General features: G+C 41.6%; 1 protein-coding gene across 16 annotated transcripts in view; it reads right to left on the bottom strand.

Annotated features, from left to right (window-relative positions):
* Positions 1-2,624: 2,624 nt before the first annotated feature.
* Positions 2,625-17,734, bottom strand: part of dph7 (diphthamide biosynthesis 7) — a 37,646-nt gene continuing 22,536 nt past the window's right edge. For 8 of the 16 annotated variants that reach the window (XM_078207088.1, XM_078207093.1, XM_078207095.1 and 5 more), the window contains 6 exons: positions 14,138-14,229; positions 12,508-12,671; positions 7,511-7,583; positions 6,537-6,602; positions 5,890-6,077; positions 2,625-3,897 (listed from right to left, as the gene is read on the bottom strand). In XM_078207088.1, the coding sequence (XP_078063214.1) occupies positions 3,428-3,897; positions 5,890-6,077; positions 6,537-6,602; positions 7,511-7,583; positions 12,508-12,671; positions 14,138-14,229 (1,053 nt within the window). In that variant the 3' untranslated portion in view covers positions 2,625-3,427. The remainder of the gene's footprint in view (positions 3,898-5,889; positions 6,078-6,536; positions 6,603-7,510; positions 7,584-12,507; positions 12,672-14,137; positions 14,230-17,734) is intronic. The other 8 variants (XM_078207096.1, XM_078207099.1, XM_078207103.1 and 5 more) reach the window with 1 other exon arrangement.

The following is a 17,734-nucleotide window of genomic DNA, read 5'->3' as shown; positions in this document are numbered from 1 at the left end:
TACAATATGTAGTCCAGAGCTGCTCACAGTATTTAAGTGTAATCTAACTAAGGTTGCACACAGGTTTACCACAACTCCCTGCTTTTCAATTCTATCCCTCTAAACATGAACATAATGCTTTGTTAGCAATTTTATGGCTATTAACTTGCATTACGTTTAATGATTTGTGAATATGCACCTCTGGATCCCGTTGTTCTTTTAGCCAATTAAGACTCTTATTTTCTAAAGCATATCATAGAATCCCATAATGCAGAAAGAGGCCAATCAGTCCTTTGAGTCTGCACTGACAACAATCCCACCCAGGCGCTATCCCCATAACCCCAAGCATTACCCGAGCTAGTCCCACTGACACTAAGGGGCAATTTACCATGGCCAATGCACCTAACCCGCACATCTTTGGACTGCAGGAGGAAATGGAACACCCGGAGGAAACCCACCTCTTCATTCCTCCTACCAAAATACACCTCCTTACATTTTTATAATTACCAAATTAAATACAGATAAGTACCACATTAACTTTATTCCCCTCCAGATTACCAGTTTGTTTAAGTCTATGTTCTTTCAACAGAGCTAGAACATGTAATAAGTTTGAAACAAGTATGGGGTTGGGGAGGAGGAAAACATATTAAAGGGAAGTTTTGTGATGGAGTGGAAGGAGAGACTAAATGACAAAAGGGATGATGGTAACTGGACATGTAACTAAAGATAGGTCAACAAACAGGTATAAATGGAAATAACAATTATCAGCAACAGCTGCCATCCAAACAAAAAGGATCAATGTTTAGGATCTGAATTGTTGAAGTCAACATTAGCTTAACATCTGTCATAGGAAAAACGTTGGAAGGAAAATGTTATAGCAGGGCACTTAGAAAAATTTAAGGCAATCAGGCAGAGTCAACAAGGTTTTATGATTAATTATGGTGTACCACAAGGATCTGTTTTGGGGCCACTGCTGTTTGTCATTTTTATTAATGACCTGGATGAGGGCGTGGAAAGATGGATTAGTAAATTTGCGGATGACACTAAAGTCGGTGGAGTTGTCGACAGTGCGGAGGGAAGTGGCAGGTTACAGAGGGACATAGATAAGCTGCAGAGCTGGGCTGAGAGGTGGCAAATGGAGTTTAATGCGGAAAAGTGTGAGGTGATTCACTTTGAAAGGAGTAACAGGAATACAGAGTACTGGGCTAATGGTAAGATACTTGGTAGTGTGGATGAACAGAGGGATCTGGGTGTCCATGTGCATAGATCCCTGAAAGTTGGCACCCAGATTGATAGGGTTAAGAAGGCGTATTGTGTGTTAGCTTTTATTGGTAGAGGGATTGAGTTTCGGAGCCAGGAGGTCATGCTGCAACTGTACAAAACTCTGGTGCGGCCACACTTGGAGTATTGCGTACAGTTCTGGTCACCGCATTATAGGAAAGATGTGGAAATGTTGGAAAGGGTGCAGAGGAGATTTACCAGGATGTTGCCTGGTATGGTGGGAAAATCGTATGAGGAAAGGCTGAGTGGCTTGAGGTTGTTTTCGTTAGAGAGAAGGTTAAGAGGTGACTTAATAGAGGCATACAAGATGATCAGAGGATTAGATAGGGTGGACAGTGAGAGCCTTTTTCCTCGGATGGTGATGGCTAGCACGAGGGGACATAGCTTTAAATTGAGGGGTGAGAGATATAGGACAGATGTCAGAGGTAGGTTCTTTACTGAGAGTAGTAAGGGCGTGAAATGCCCTGCCTGCAGCAGTAGTGGACTCATCAACATTAAGAGCATTTAAATGGTCATTGGATAAACACATGGGTGATATTGGAATAGTGTAGATTAGATGGGCTTTAGATTGGTTTCACTGGTCGGCGCAACATCGAGGGCCGAAGGGCCTGTACTGCGCTATAATGTTCTATGTTCTAATTTATTGGAGTTCTTTGAAGGAGTCATGTGTTGTGGATAAAGGGGAACTTGTGGATATACTGTACTTAGATTTCCAGAAGGTATTTGATAAGATAACCCATTAAAGATTATTGTAGAAAATAAAAGCTCGTGTAGGGATAACATTAGCATGGGTAGAACAGGAGTAGGCATAAATAGGTCACTTTCTGGTTGGCACAATGAGTAGTGCCACAGGGATCAGTACTGGGGCCTCAAGTTTTCACCTTCATCCAGGTCATTTATAAATTGTACGGTTGCTAAATTTGCTGACAATGCTTATTCCATTATCATCTTTATTGCATTGCACCATAATTTAATCACTACTGCCTTCTATCCTATTAAAGGCTTCCCTTTTGTTTGTCCTTCCCCTCCTTTCCTGCCTCTGTACTTGCATCATATCTGCAAATATAAAAATTAAAAATTTAAAGACTTATACTTTTGAAATACAGCTGCCCTTTACACCTTCCACTGTTCCTTACTAAATGCTGGTCTCAGATGTTAATGTAACATCTAGGCAAACTAGAGGGTGAAAGGTAGGAACTATTGACAAACAGAGAAAGGCATCATAGCAAGATCTTTCACTCCTTAGAAAAATACCTGAGCATGTAATTTCAATATCGCCAAGACGTGATCATTACTTTAAAAGAAACTAAAGTCCTCTTTCAAGGGAAAAAAATTAAGCTTAGAAAAAAAAATAAAAGCCCAGATATGATCTAATAACCAAAGGTTTCATTTTAATTACATTCTGGAGCTCCTTTAAGTTTGTACATATTTACAAACCAATTTATACATCAATGAAGGCAATTATAGAAAGATCGAGACAAAAATAGTTTTGACTAAATACTCCAGTAAAATAAATTTAGCCATACCCGATTACCAGACATTCAGGAAATCCCAAAGCAGCTTTTAATAAGAACTCTGAGGTCTGAGACATTGTGAACATAGCGGCCCACAGGACCAAGGGAAAGGTTTCTTACATTGAGGTTCAATTGCATAGGTTTTCATCTCAGCACAAGAAGTGTGAACTGGGATAATTTCCCAGCCATGTGATGTGGTCTGAGACACGTTTAGAAAGCACCAGCATATGCATTATTGCCTGAGATACTATGACAGGTCTGACACCAAACACTTTTTTTTTATAAAAACAAGGAGGAATCTTAGGTGATGACAGACTTGGGTGTCTTTCAAAAATTCATTCTCTCTCCAATTTTGTGTTTAACCTCCCTGTCGGTATGCCTAGAGGCACCAGAAAGGATATTGAGAGATCTTTGGGCTGTAATGCAATATGTATTACAATTCATAATATATTTCTGGATTTTTTCCAAGAAACTGGCCACCCCGTATCACAATATTACTCCATCTTTGTAACACAACATAGTGCCCCACCCTTTAATATTCCTATAGAATAGATGAAACAAACAAGTCAAACTGTCAGTCTCTGCTCCTCACTCCCACACACATCAATTATGCAAGTGAATTTATTCAATACTTTGATTTGTAACTTTAAAAATTAACTAGCAGACACAATATGACTTCTTTCCCATCTCCAAACATGCAAGATATGGTCATAAAAAGAACATGTTGCCACAAGACTGGCTTTATTTTTAGTCCAATGAACATCAGCCTCAGGATTGTGCTGCTTTGCTACTGCAGGGTCCATATTTAGACTTTCAGATGTACCACTGGCCTGCAAACTGCCAGGACACCCATCTCCACAATCATCCAGCTCATCTTCCACAACCATATCAAATAAGCCAGTGGGAGACTCGTACTGAAGCTTCAGGTGCTGGAACTTGACCTCCGCTTCCTTTGCTCCTTGGTCATATTCCCTTTTGCTCTGGATTTCAGTTAAAGATGATACAAGTCCATGTTCAGTGGTGAGCTGAGCATCAAGTGATAATCTCGACCAGTCCGCCCCATAGGCCAGTGAGTTGTGCAATATGTAGGAATAAAGAATGGGGGTTTGTTTGTCATCTGTAGCTGGAAGGAAAAGCATCAAGGTAAAGTCAAAAATCAAACATGTGCTGCCATTCCACAGGATTGCTAGAAAAAAATAATGGGACCATAGGTTTAAAGTTTAAGAGAATCGTTCTGAAAGTCTACTGGCAAGTGCATTGACACCAAACCTGGGATTTGTCCATTTTGGGATGGCACAGTGGCAGGCATTGCTGCCTCAGTGCCAGGGACCCAGGTTCGATTCCCGGTTTGGGTCACTGTCTGTGTGGAGTTTGCATATTCTCTTCGTGTCTGCGTGGGTTTCCTCCCACAATCCAAAGATGTGTGGGTTAGGAGGATTGGCCATTATAACTTGACCCTAGTGACAGGGAGATTAGCAGAGTATATATTTGGGGTTACAGGGTTAGGGCTTGGCTGGGATTGTGGTCAGTGCAGACTTGATGGGCTGAATGGCCTCCTTCTGCACTGCAGGGATTCTATGATCTGGTTCAACTGCACACTACCTTAACAAACATATATTAGATGTGTCTTCCACACTGTCTAAAAAGCCCTACTCAAGATCAACTCAGTTCAACATGCACCTTTCTCTGAACCAATTGTGGCAGTTTGACCTTCAGCCCAATAATTTTCCAGGCTTTTTGTAAGCACTCAAGAGTTTTTTGTTTATCCATTCACAGGATGTGGGCATCATTTGCTAAACTATCCTTTATTTCCCATCTCTAGTTGCCCTCAAGGTGGTGGTTATGAGCTGCCTTCTTGAAACACTGCAGTCGTATGGCGTAGGTACACCCACCGTACATCCACAATGCTGGAAGGGAATTTCTTTTCATTTCATGCTAAATGTTATTCATTTAAATTTTGATTTCTACTTCACTGGCCACAAAATCATATCAATCACTAGCTGTACAACAGCATCTAGTGAAATTGTGTGAAAGTTCATGACTTGGAACCTTCCTGACATCACACCAGTGGTTAACAGGTGTATCCGATGTGCAGCTGAGACGTACAGGCTGGGAACGTTGCAGGCTGAAGTCTCAACTTAGCACAGTTGGTTAATTTCAACATTTGCAATACTATAATTAGATTAGAAAATTCAGCACAAACCAAGGTTCCTGTTTTGTTCCCCATCCAGGGTCCCCAGCTAAATGTGCATTGGTGTGGATAATGGAAAAGAATAGGGTTGAGGTTGACTGTTTTGGCCTGGTGCTCAAACAAATAAAGAATGAAAAAAAACACTGCAATCAGAGTATAGTCACAGAATGTTAGCAGGATTCGCACAAGGTGGTGAAGCCAGCTTTCCTTGTTTGAGTTTTTAAATCAACTTGATACATTCCTCACCCACATCCAGTATCCCAGCTATCCCCTATTTGTGTGATCAAATACCCATCATGTTTCTGATATAATTGAAATTGGCAACAGGAGGCGGGGGGGGGGGGGGGGGGGGAGAAGTGATTTTTTGAACATATGAAATATGTGTAAACAGACAGTTTTGCATACAGCACAAACAGCAATGACATCATTGTTAATTATTTTGTCTTGGTGGCATTAGTTCAAAAATGTCAAGGCTAGAGTTGTTCGTCTCCAGCTTTCTCTTCTCCAACTTATGCTGGTTACAATTCCATAAGGGTCAGCAGTTCTCTGATACCCTGATCATGTAAACATGGCTCTTGCACAATCCCATGGTCACCATCCTAGCTGAAACTAATCCTTCCCTCGTTTAACATCAACACGTTGGCTTTCTACCAATGAGGAGCAAAAACCATAGTTGATCTTCTTCCCCCAACCAGCCCAGAGGCGGTAAATTCAAATTTACTTGTCTAATTGCTGTCTCTGCTGAGATGAGGTTACTCACTAGACCAATCAAGCCTGGGATATTTCTAGCCTCTATGGTTTAATCCTGCTGCAGGCAGTTAATTTACTCACTAGGTAGCTGCTAAGCCCTGGTGCACAACACTACTTTCATTTTAGTGGTTAGACATCAGCATTTAAAATACACTTTAGCTTTATGGCTCCCACCTGCCAAAGAGTCACTGAGTGTCTCCTCACAGTTCAGGATATGGTACCCATTGTGCATGCAAGCTGCAAGCAGCAGGTTCTCCTGAGTTGGATGCCACTTCACCCTCCAGACACCTCCCTGGACATGAGTATCCGCCAGAGGCTGTTTCATCTGCCGAGAATCCCAGATAAGAACATGCTCATCGTAGCTGCAGACAAAACAGAAACAAATCAGTTTACATTAATAGCTACTCAAATCCAAATGTTTCAAGCACAGGAATTAAAACCAACTTTAAAATATTGCTGAGTCAGTCACAAATTTGTGGTTGAAGTACAGGATTTCATTTTTCTCCAGAAAAAGTACTTTTTGAATGCAGTTTTTCTTCTCAACCTCATTACTGGAAAGGGGCTGGAGAAGATACACCATCAGCAGAATTGGGGAAATACAGAGATCAATGAAAGTTAATATAAAAATACATGCTAGGTGCCTTTATTGATCAGTGTTCACAGGCTTTGCTTTGGGCAAAATGTCAACTATTGTCCTTACTGTTTTCCCAAAGACAAGCTGAGACAACATTTGAGTTCACCCTCATGTAGCAGAACAACACAAATCCTCAGACACTAAAATCATAGTGACTACTGTTTGTTAAGTCGAGCAGAAATTTTACCTTCCGGTAGCCAGGATGTGTTGCTTGTGGGGGTTGCTTTGGATGCTGCATACTCCCATTGAATGCCTGCAAAACATTTTTTAAAAATTAATCTTCGTCTTGGGGTTTTCTATTTCCCTTTCAATCCTCAATTAGTACATCAGTTGGGAAAGATTACATCAAGACCAGCAGCTCACAAGTCAGGTATCTCAGCTAGGGTGGCAGAAGTGATATTACTGGAATCAATGCCACTGGGGAGAAATATCAGGTCAGGTTTCCATTCTTGAATTGTTATCCATGTGGATGTTAATTGAAGACAGGATCAGGTTCCCCTGGGATAGTCTGATACATTGCTAAGATTCTGTGCAAATTATTCTACAGAGTCTTAGCCTGAACTTTGATTCAGCACAGAACAAAAGATCACAAAATAAACATATGCAAAAAGAAGAAACATATATAACACTAACTCTTGTTAAAACGTCGAAGGACAAAAAACATGGGAATTGGAAGCAGATATCAATTCACTGCTATAGATTAAGTCTCGGACTAGATGGTACAGTGGCTTTAACTACCATCCTTGCACCTCTGGGATCCACACAATTCTCCCCAATACCTCCCCATGAGTGTTTTATCCAAAAAATGTTTGCAGCAATCTCAATTTAATTCCCATGAAGGCCTTTGGCATAATTTTGTCCATGGAATTGTGCACAGCAAACTGAGCACCTTGATAGACTTAACCCGAGAGATTGATACTTGGCATAAAAAGATCTTTCTTCTGAACCCAAGCTATACCCTAACCCTTGGGAATGCTTAATATGTTTGAAAGTGTGTTCCATTCCACTGGTTTGCTATAACTCACCTCATTGAAGCACAAAGATTCATCAGTGTATAAACATTTTAAATATAAAACCTCATTCAGATCTTTAAAGCCATATGGTCTTATTACCCATGCATTATTAAAAACAGCGATCCCAACAAATAATACATGTATGTACCCTTTGTTGATAAAGATTGGTCTGTCAGTCCCCATCCGTATGTCCCAGCCTTTGAGTTTGCTGTCGTCTCCTCCTGGAGGTGGGAGGGAGAAGGAAAAGCAATCAGGCAGTAATCCTACAGGCCACAATTTTCTAATCAGCTTACAAATTAAACATAGAATCATAGAAACCCTACAGTACAGAAAGAGGCCCTTCGACCCATCGAGTCTGCACCGACCACAATCCCACCCAGGCCCTACCCCCATATCCTTACATATTTACCCACTAATCCCTCTAACCTACACATCTCAGGACACTAAGAGCAATTTTAGCATGGCCAATCAACCTGACCCGCACATCTTTGGACTGTGGGAGGAAACCAGAGCACCCGGAGGAAACCCACGCAGGCACGAGGAGAATGTGGAAACTCCACACAGACAGTGACCCAAGCCGGGAATCGAACCCAGGTCCCTGGAGCTGTGAAGCAGCAGTGCTAACCACTGTGCTACCGTGCCGCCCAAATCATACAACTGAATGGATCAGGGTACCGAAACTGACCACTCTGCCTAAGGAAGCAGAGAAAACGATCAGCTAGGGAGGATTGCTAAACTGCTGATGCATCAATGCAGATGCCAGGAGCTGACTCAGCTGCGATGCTTTCCATAAATGCATAGCTTACCAATATTCATAAATGAAAAATCCAATATCCAGCTACTGTACCTCAGCAAGGAAAGAAAAATTAGCAGGGAAACACATTTAAAAATCTGCACAGCACAAATAAATTTTGATTGAATGTTGAAATTATAAGCCTTCCACTTAAGCATCATTAAGGCAAGGCACTGCTTCACATGGCCTTATATTGAAGTCATCAGGTACTGATCCCTGAATCCTACATGACAGTTGGCCATAATTCAAAACTGTTAAGTTACAAGACAAGCATGAACCAAGTGTCAATTTAAATTAGTGCAGTTTTGTAAAATAATACTAGAGAACAAAGCAAATGAAAAAAACTGGAACTCAGCACTCCAGCCTCTCAGCGCCAGGGACCTGCAATTCTGGCCTTAGGCGACTGTGCTGAGTTTGCACGTTCTCCAGTATCTGCGTGGGTTTCCTCCGGGTGCTCCGGTTTCCTCCCAAAGGCCAAAGATGTGCAGCTTAGGTGGATTGGCCATGGTAAATGCGTGAAGTTATGGGAATTGGGTAGAGGGCCTGGGTGAGATGCTCTTTCAGAGTCACTGCAGATTTGATGGGCCGAATGGCCTCTCTCACTGTAGGGATTCTATGGTTCTAGCTGAAAATATTAGAAAACCAGACGGTTAGATTGTTAGTTTGCATGTAAAACAGAAGACAGAAAATACTTGGGTCAGACAGCATCTACAGAAAGTGAAAGAATTAATGTTTTTAGTTGATGATCTTTCATCTAATCTAGAACAAGTTAGAGCTGCAACAGGAGTTAAGAAAGCCTGGGCAGGGAAAAGGTGAGGGAAAGAACAAACAAAAAAACTCTGATAGGGTGGAAAGTGGAAATGATTAACTACAAAAGGGCTAATGATGCCAAGCAAAAGATGGTGGTAATGGGGCAAGTTACGAAACCAAACGTCTAGGGCTATGTTGACCAATACATTGCACCTGCAGCAAATTGACCAGAGTACAAGAGTTGGGAAATCATGTTGCAGCTATATAAAATCTTCGTTAGGCCACATTTGGAGTATTGCGTGCTGTTTTGGTTGCCACACTACCAGAAGAACGTGGAAGCTTTGTAGAGCGCGCTAAGAATGTTCACCAGGATTTGGCCTGGTCGAGGGTGTTGGCTATGCAGAGAAGTTGAATAAACTAGGATTGTTTTCACTGGAAAGACGGAGGCTGAGGGGAGACCTGATATGGTCCACAAAATTATGAGGGACATAGACAGGGTGGATAGTCAGAGGCTTTTTCCCCAGGGTGGAGGTATCAATTACAAGGGGATACAGGTTCAAGGTGAGGGGACAGAAAGTTTAAGGGAGATGTGCGAGGTGGGTGCCTGGAACGCGCTGCCAGTGGAGATCGTGGAAGCAGGCATGTTAGCAACATTTAAGGGTTGGGTACATAAATAGGGAGGGAATAGATGGATACGGACCGAGTAAGGGCAGAAGGTTTTTTCTTAGTTTAGTTAGGGCATCGTGATCGGCACAGGCTTGGAGGGCCGAAGGGCCTGTTCCTGTGCTGTACTTTTCTTTGTTCTTTGATGTTCACTTATAAAGTCGAACAGTACAGAGTTGTATTAAAGTTGCAGTGGTGGGTATGAGTATGGGTGTCACTCACTGGACCATTATTTTCCCTCTGTCTCTAATTAAAGCAAGGTAGATTCAACCACATTGCTCTCAGACAGGCATCACATATCAGTTAGATCGTGACTATGTTCATCAGAAAATATTTACGTTATTGGGTTTCTGTTGACCTGGAAGCTGAAAGGCCACTTGCCCACTGGAGCAAGAAAAATGACCCACCATTTGTTATCTTCTCTGCTTCTGTTCATTCTGGCTAACTCTAAACGATGGCACATTTAGATCTGTGGGACCACTCTGAAGCAATGCAAAAGCAGGGCTGGCCTTCAGACAGACAGTGAGCCAATTGCTCCTGAAATTTTCGAGGGAGATCTAGTGATACAGGCGATAGTAATTGAATAATCTGGTGGTTGGCGGTTTTTGCAAAATGGTTGAGGTGTGTGAGGGATAGACAGCACTGCATGGTTGCCAATTATTTGAAGTTTGCAATTTTGGCAAGCTAGGGCAGTGCAGAAACGTCCAAATGAGTTCAATCAGCATCTTGAGAAAAACAGAGTTAACATTTCAGGATCTTGACTTGTCATTAGAACAGTTCTATTGAAAGGTCATTGACCAAAACACAGACGCTGCCTGCCCCGAGTATTTCCAGCATCCACAGTATTTTGTTTTTGTATCCAAATGTTTTCAGCCTTGATCTCATTCAAATCCTGTTAAAACAAGCATGTGAAAGCAAAGGGCACTGCTGGTGTAAAAGCAGAGATTACAGGAGGTTGGCCAGGAGTCAAAGATCTATTTGTGTCTGGACACACTGTTCAGAAATGGGAGGAGGCAAGAGTATAAGCAAGGCGAGAGTCAGAGTGCAGATCCAATATGTAGATTCAGTTTCAGTGGTTAGCACTGCGGCCTCACAGCGCCAGGATCCCTGGTTCAATTCTGGCCTTGGGTCACTGTCTGTGTGGAGTTTGTACATTCTCCCCATGTCTGCGTGGATTTCCTCCGGGTGCTCTGGTTTCCTCCCACAGTCCAAAGATGTGCAGGTTATGTGATGGCCATGATAAATTGACCCTAGTGTCAGAGGATTAGCAAGGTAAATATGTAGGATTATAGGGAATAGGGCCTGGATGGAATTCATAGAAACCCTACAGTGCAGAAGGAGGCCATTCGGCCCATCGAGTCTACACCGACCACAATCCCACCCAGGCCCTACCCCCACATATTTTACCCACCAATCCCTCTAACCTACGCATCTCAGGACTCTAAGGGGCAATTTTTAACCTGGCCAATCAACCTAACCCGCACATCTTTGGACTGTGGGAGGAAACCGGAGCACCCGGAGGAAACCCACGCAGACACGAGGAGAATGTGCAAACTCCACACAGACAGTGACCCAAGCCGGGAATCGAACCCAGGACCCTGGAGCTGTGAAGCAGCAGTGCTAACCACTGTGCTACCGTGCCGCCCTAATTGTGGTCAGTGCAGACTCGATGGGCCAAATGGCCTCCTTCTGCACTGTTGGGATTCTATGATAAATTCTATATGATTTTAAAAGAAAATTTAGTGGGCACGTGAAGGAAATAAACATGTAGTGCCACAAGGATTGAGTGGGGAAGTGAGACTGACTGGAACATTTTGCAGGAAGCTGGCATGGATTCGATAGGCTGAATAGCCTCCTTCAGTTTTGTAAGTAATTCCATGGTTCTTTGGGTGGATCTAAAAACGAACGGCATTAATTCACCAGATCTGTGGCCAATTAGCTACATGTGGCAAGAGTATTGAACATCTTTTGTTTCCTGGATTGTCCATTATCATTTCCTTTTGTGTCACATCATTCCTTGTCATTTAATCTCTTCTGCCTTCCAACCCATCACAGACCTTCCCTTTTGTGTTCTCACGCCCTTCCCCAATCTTTTCCTCGTTTCCGTACTTGCTTAAAACCTGTCACATATTTAACTTCTCCAGTTCTGATGAAAGGTCATCGAATTGAAACATTCACTTTGACCTGGTGGGTTTCCAGCATTTTCTGTTGGATTTCAGATTTCCAGCATCTGCAGCATTTTATTTTTGTAAAATAGAAAATAAGTATTTCAGGTGGGTTTCAGTGGAGTTTAGGCAAGGGGAAACAGATGCTTTTGGGTTTTCAGTCTTTGAGGGACTAAGTGCTTCCTGTTAATTTGGTGATTGTGTACAATCGTTGTTTGTAATGTTTCATTATCTTTCTTCTATTTTATCAAATACTTGTACGGTTGTTTAATGAAAGTGGGGTCTGAGTTCTCACTGTTTCCGCAAACATTTCTCACTAATATCCAGACAAAATGCACCATAAGAAACCAGTGTTTTAGTTGGAATACACCTGCACATAACATGAGCAGGGTTTCATAACTAAGGAAATCATAGCCAGGTGACTGTTCCCCACACAGTGCATGCTTCCAAGTCCTATTTGACCATGACGGTGGGATTCTAAAGCCAAAGGGCAAAATCCTGCCCTTGACATTTTTCTCTCTGTTCAGTTGGAAATTTGCTGACATAGTGGTCTGCTGACATGAATTATCCAGATTTACACATGAGGAATGGTCACTTGGATAAGATACTAAAAGGTGGAATACACACATGTAACAGCATCGTGTGAATTGGAAGAGAGAAAATCAAAAGACAAATTAGGGTAAGTCTGCTAATATTGTAGAAACAACCACAATTCACACACAAATAAAGAGCACATTTGGGTTCTGCCATTCAGTTGCTCAGTGATAAGGCTACCTGAATAAACAACATCTGTATTCCAGTAATTGAAAGCTGCAATCCAAGCCTCAAAGTCATGCGCCTTCCAGTGAGAGATCATGTCTAGTGCTGATCTACAACCATCCACCGACAATAAGCTCAGGCAGCCCTTTGAGTCACTGCTAACGATCTTCAGTGGCTTCCTTCAGCAAAGAAGGAAAAGGAGTGCAAAATTAGTGCTGTTATATTTTGCATGTACAACAGAGGAACATTCAGCTTTAAGACCAGAAAACATACATACAAGACAATAAGAATATGTTTTACTAAATATTGACAAAGTGACTCTGTGAATTGACATGTTTAAAAGGTGATGGAACTGTAAAGTAGAGAAACTGATCATAAAATCTACTTTAGAACCATAGAAAAGTTACGGAGCAGAAATAAACCATTCAGCCAATCATGTCTGCACCAGCCAAAGAAAACTAGCAGCTCGTTTTAATCCTACTCTCTAAAAATACTCTCTATTGGGTGAAATTATCATGTCAATTAAAGTGATGGATGTCAGTTTTGGGACTTGGAAAACTTTATCTGTTTGCAATCAACAAATATGATCCGATCCAGAGTCAAGATCAACTAGCTGCCCGAGTAATCTTCACCAAACTTCAATATTGAATGGTGATGTAATGCTTATTGGTTAGGCTTAAAAAGCTGGATCTGTATACTTTTAGAGAAATAAGACTCAATGGCAACTTCTATAGAGTAATGAATGGAATAGATTGAATCTGCACCAACTATTTTTTCCAGTTAGATAGGTTGGGGGAAGTTACACGAGGGTAGGACTAGGTTGGATGTAAGGCAGCACTTCTTTTCCCAGACAATAGTAGACCCTATGGAACAAGTTGCTGGTCTGTGCAGTAATTGCTGATTCAGTGTATACCTTTTAAAGGTACTACTTGAGACAGAGATCACATCATACAATAGGTAGGCACCAAGGAATTTCAGTCATGGTCAATGTCATCTCCTGGAGTAGTTGTAAAGGGCATCAGGGTGTAGATTTGAGGGGAAATTTTCTGATTTGATTTTTCTAACTGGCCATAAGTTTTATTCACCTCTCCCTGAAAGTTATATGGATCCAGGAAGGTAGGAACTATCTTAATCATGAAACATAGGCATCACAACAGTATGAGACAGGCTGACAAGTGAATCATGTATTTGTTTCCCCCCACCCACCCTACCCAACCCAATGTTTTTTGTACATTCTTATATGTCACCCCTGACCATTCCTGTGTGCCTTCCAGCAGCCAGGTTTCACCATGTAATATTAGGAACCCGAGATTAGTTCACATACCAGGTCCAGGAGATTCATGGGTGGGATGAAAGAGGCAACATGAAGAAACACTTTTTAAAATATATCAAACATTTAGGAATGCACTGAGTGATGGGCTGGTGGAAACAGAGTCAATGCAAACCTTCAAAAGGAAATTGGATAAATAGGTGAAAGAAGAAACTGCAGGGATATGGGAAAGAATGTGGAATTGGGACTGACTGGATTTCTCCATGGAAGAATGGTGCAGACTCAATGGGTTCAATAATCTGCTTCTGCATTGTAATATTAAATATCATAAAAACAAAACTCCCCAAAAGGAAAGGAGCATGAAATAAGACTTACTGTTCTCTTCCAGTTGACCAATCCAGGGACAGAGCAAGGCAATCTGGGCCCATGCTAACACTGCACATTGATTCCAAGGAGCAGCTGTTTTTCTACTGAAAGAAAAGATCATGATGAGCCACAGAGAACTCCATTTTACACTTATAGAGCTCCACCTGCTTTTTTCACCAATTTTCTCACCCTCCCCGAAGGCATCAACTCATGATTGGGATAAATGTTGGAGTGTCAGTATCATGTACAAGGATTGATGGTAACGGTTTGCACCTTTTCAACTGAGGGGAAAATTACAGGCAAGTACATTCCTATCCTTACCAAATATCCATGACCTTCACACATTTCAGTAGGGGAAGATGATTTGGAATAGGGGCGGCACAGTGGCACTGTGGTTAGCACTGCTGCCTCACAGCGCAAGGGAGACATTGTGTTCGAATCCTGGCCTCGGGTCACTGTCTGTGTGGAGTTTGCATGGGTTTCTATGTGGAGGTGCTCCAGTTTTCTTCCACAGTCCAAAGATGTGCGGGTTAGGTGCATTGGCCATGCTAAATTGCCCCTTAGTGTTAGGGAGACTGGCTAGGGTAAAAGCTTGGGGTTATGGGGATAGGGCCTGGATGGGATTGTGGTCGGTGCAGACTCGATGGGCCGAATGGCCTCCTTCTGAACTGTAGGATTCTATGATTCTTTGAAATCAGATTGTTCTGCCATCCCTAACTCTAACCAGGGAGTATTAAGACTAATTGGAACTGCAATTCTTAAAGCAGCACTGCATAAACCCAGTGAGCCCTCAAAATTTAGCTGTTAATCTCAGATACGTTACAAGAACTTGACAAAAGTAGTTAATGAAAGTTTTGTGCAGTTACACCCCAGCAATACAATTATTGATTCGGTCTGTCCAAACTAGCATCTGACAAAAGCATTTTGAGCTATGTAACTCCAGAAATAGTGGTGGAAACAAATTGAAATAAGAATTTAACACAACATTTGTACCAAAGCACTAAACAAGTCTAAAGACTACCTTTGATATTTTGGTAATCATGTAAATTGATAATTTTACATAACTGAATTTAATCTTTGTCCTAAATATACAACCAAACAATAAAATTATAACTTGTTCGTACAAAAGGGTAAACGTGTAAAGACAGGATATTAATTACAGCTGCAGTTTGTGGTGATTTCTCCTTACAAGTTAAAATATGCATTTCAAAGTTAGCCATCTCCAAATAATGGAGACAACCATTCCTGGTTCATACAATCAAAATGGTACAAAGATCAGAAAATGTTTCTCCATTGGGAGCTAGAAGCCAAAAATCATAACTTCAATGAATGTAACCTTCTGAAGCACTGTTGACATTATAGACAGTAACATGACCAGCCGGAATAGTTAAGACAACACGTGGAGCATTAAAATAACAGGTTCTCCACAGTTCAATTGATACATGCATACATTTTTGCAGTATCACATCAAGCAAAGACAAAACTCAAGCACAGCAGTGACTAATGGGCACTCACTAGCTAGCCTCACACAAGGAACGACCATTGCCAAAAGGTACTGCAGTGTTGTCCATGACTGTAATTCATATCAATGCACGTAGAAGAGGAATCATCTTCTCAGGAATAGAACAAACATAAGCAAATCTCCAAAAAAAAAAGAAATGTTAACTGGGATTAAGAGATTAGAGACGATATCGGACAGGAGAAAGATTGGATGTATACATCTTGAAGGCGATGATTTGACAGTATCACAAAGAGGAGGTCATAGTAAAATCTAGAAAACAAGACAATCCAACAAAGCTGGCAGAAGAAAATAGGAGCAGAAGTAGATCATTCGAGCCTGCCCTGCCATTCATTATGATCGTGGCTGATCACCTAACTCAGTAACTTGTTCCTGCTTTATTCCCATATCCTTTGATCCTTTAGCCCCAAGAGCTGTATCTAATTCCTCCTCGAAAACTTAACATGTTTTGGCCTCAACAGCTTTTTGTGGTAGAGAAATCCACAAGCTCACCACTCTCTGGGTGAAGAAATTCCTCTCCATTTCAGTCCTAAACGGTTTACCCCTTATCCTCAAATTGTGACCCCTGGTCCTGGACTGCTCTGCCATCCGGAACATCCTGCCTGCATCCACCCTGTCTAATTCTATTGGAATTTTATGAGTTTCTACGATATTCCCCCCCTCGTTTTTCTGAACTCCAACAATATAATCCTAACCAATTCAATCTCTCCTCATATGATAATCCTGTTGTCTCAGGATTCAGTCTAGTAAAACTTTGCTGCACTCCCTCCATAGCAAGAACATCCTTTTTCAGATAAAGAGACCAAAATTGCCCTGTATAATTGGATTAAGATATCCCTGTTCCGGTATGCAAATCCTCTTGCTATGAAGGCCAACACACTATTTGCCTTTTTTACTGCCTGCTGCACCTGCATGCTTACTTTCAGCAACTGGTGTCGCAAGGACACCCAGATATCATTCCACATTCCCCTCAATCTATAACCATTCCCATAATAATCTGCCTTCTTGTTTTTGCTACCAGAGTTGATAACCTCACATTTATCCACATCATACTGATCTGCCATGCATTTGCCCACTTACTCAACTTGTCCAAATCAAACTGCATCGTCCTCACAGTTCACCCTTCCACCCAGCTTTGTGTCATCTGCAAACTTGGATATATTACATTTAGTTCCTTCATCTCAATCATTAATATACATAGTGAATAGCAGGGATCCCAGCACTGATCCTTGAGGTACCCCACTAGTTACTGCCTGCTACTTGGAAAAAGACGTACTTATTCCTAATCTTTGTTCCCTGTCTGCCAACCAGTTTTCTATCCATCGCAATACACTATTCCTAATTTCATGCATTTTAATTTCATATGCTAATCTCGAGACCTTGTTGAAAGCCTTCTGATAGTCCAAATAAACCACATCTTGAGTTCATTAACTCAACGAGTTACATCCTCCAAGAATTCCAGCAGATTTGTCAAGCATGATTTCCCTTTTGTAAATAAAGTTTGAAGATGATAACCTCATTAGTTATCCAGTCATCCTAAATAAGTTTTATTTGCCATTATCCTCCCTCTAACTTTAGAATCCCTACAGTGCAGAAAAAGGCCATTTGACCCATCAAGCCTGCACCGACAACAATCCAACCAGGCCCTATCCAAGTACCCCAAGTATTTACCCTGCTAATCTCCCTGACAGTAAGGGGCAATTTAGCATGGGCAATCAACCTACCCTGCACATCTTTAGACTGTGGGAGAAAACCGGAACAAACCCACACAGACACTCAGAAATAACTGCTGCCGGGTCAGCAACCTTGGTCACTTAAGGGAATCTGAAGGACCTGCCTAATCATGTACTCTCCTCCAACTACACATCTCCTATATGCAATGTTAACTCCAAAGCGACATTGATGTGACCTACAAATCAGCAGAAGAGGATCAAGTCGGTATTTAAAAAACCTATGCAGGATAGAATTATTGAGTATCAACAAAGAGCACATTAGTTACATTAAAATTCACTGATAGTTTTAAATTCCATTTGTGAATACTTTTGCACAAGAGCTTGACCATATTCCAGGCAGGATTTCATTATAAA

The sequence above is a fragment of the Mustelus asterias genome, unplaced genomic scaffold (assembly GCF_964213995.1).
Source record: "Mustelus asterias unplaced genomic scaffold, sMusAst1.hap1.1 HAP1_SCAFFOLD_2046, whole genome shotgun sequence".
NCBI classification, from domain to species: domain Eukaryota; kingdom Metazoa; phylum Chordata; class Chondrichthyes; order Carcharhiniformes; family Triakidae; genus Mustelus; species Mustelus asterias.
The sequence above is the reverse complement of the archived record's forward strand: the minus strand, read 5'-3'. Positions and strand labels throughout refer to the sequence as shown.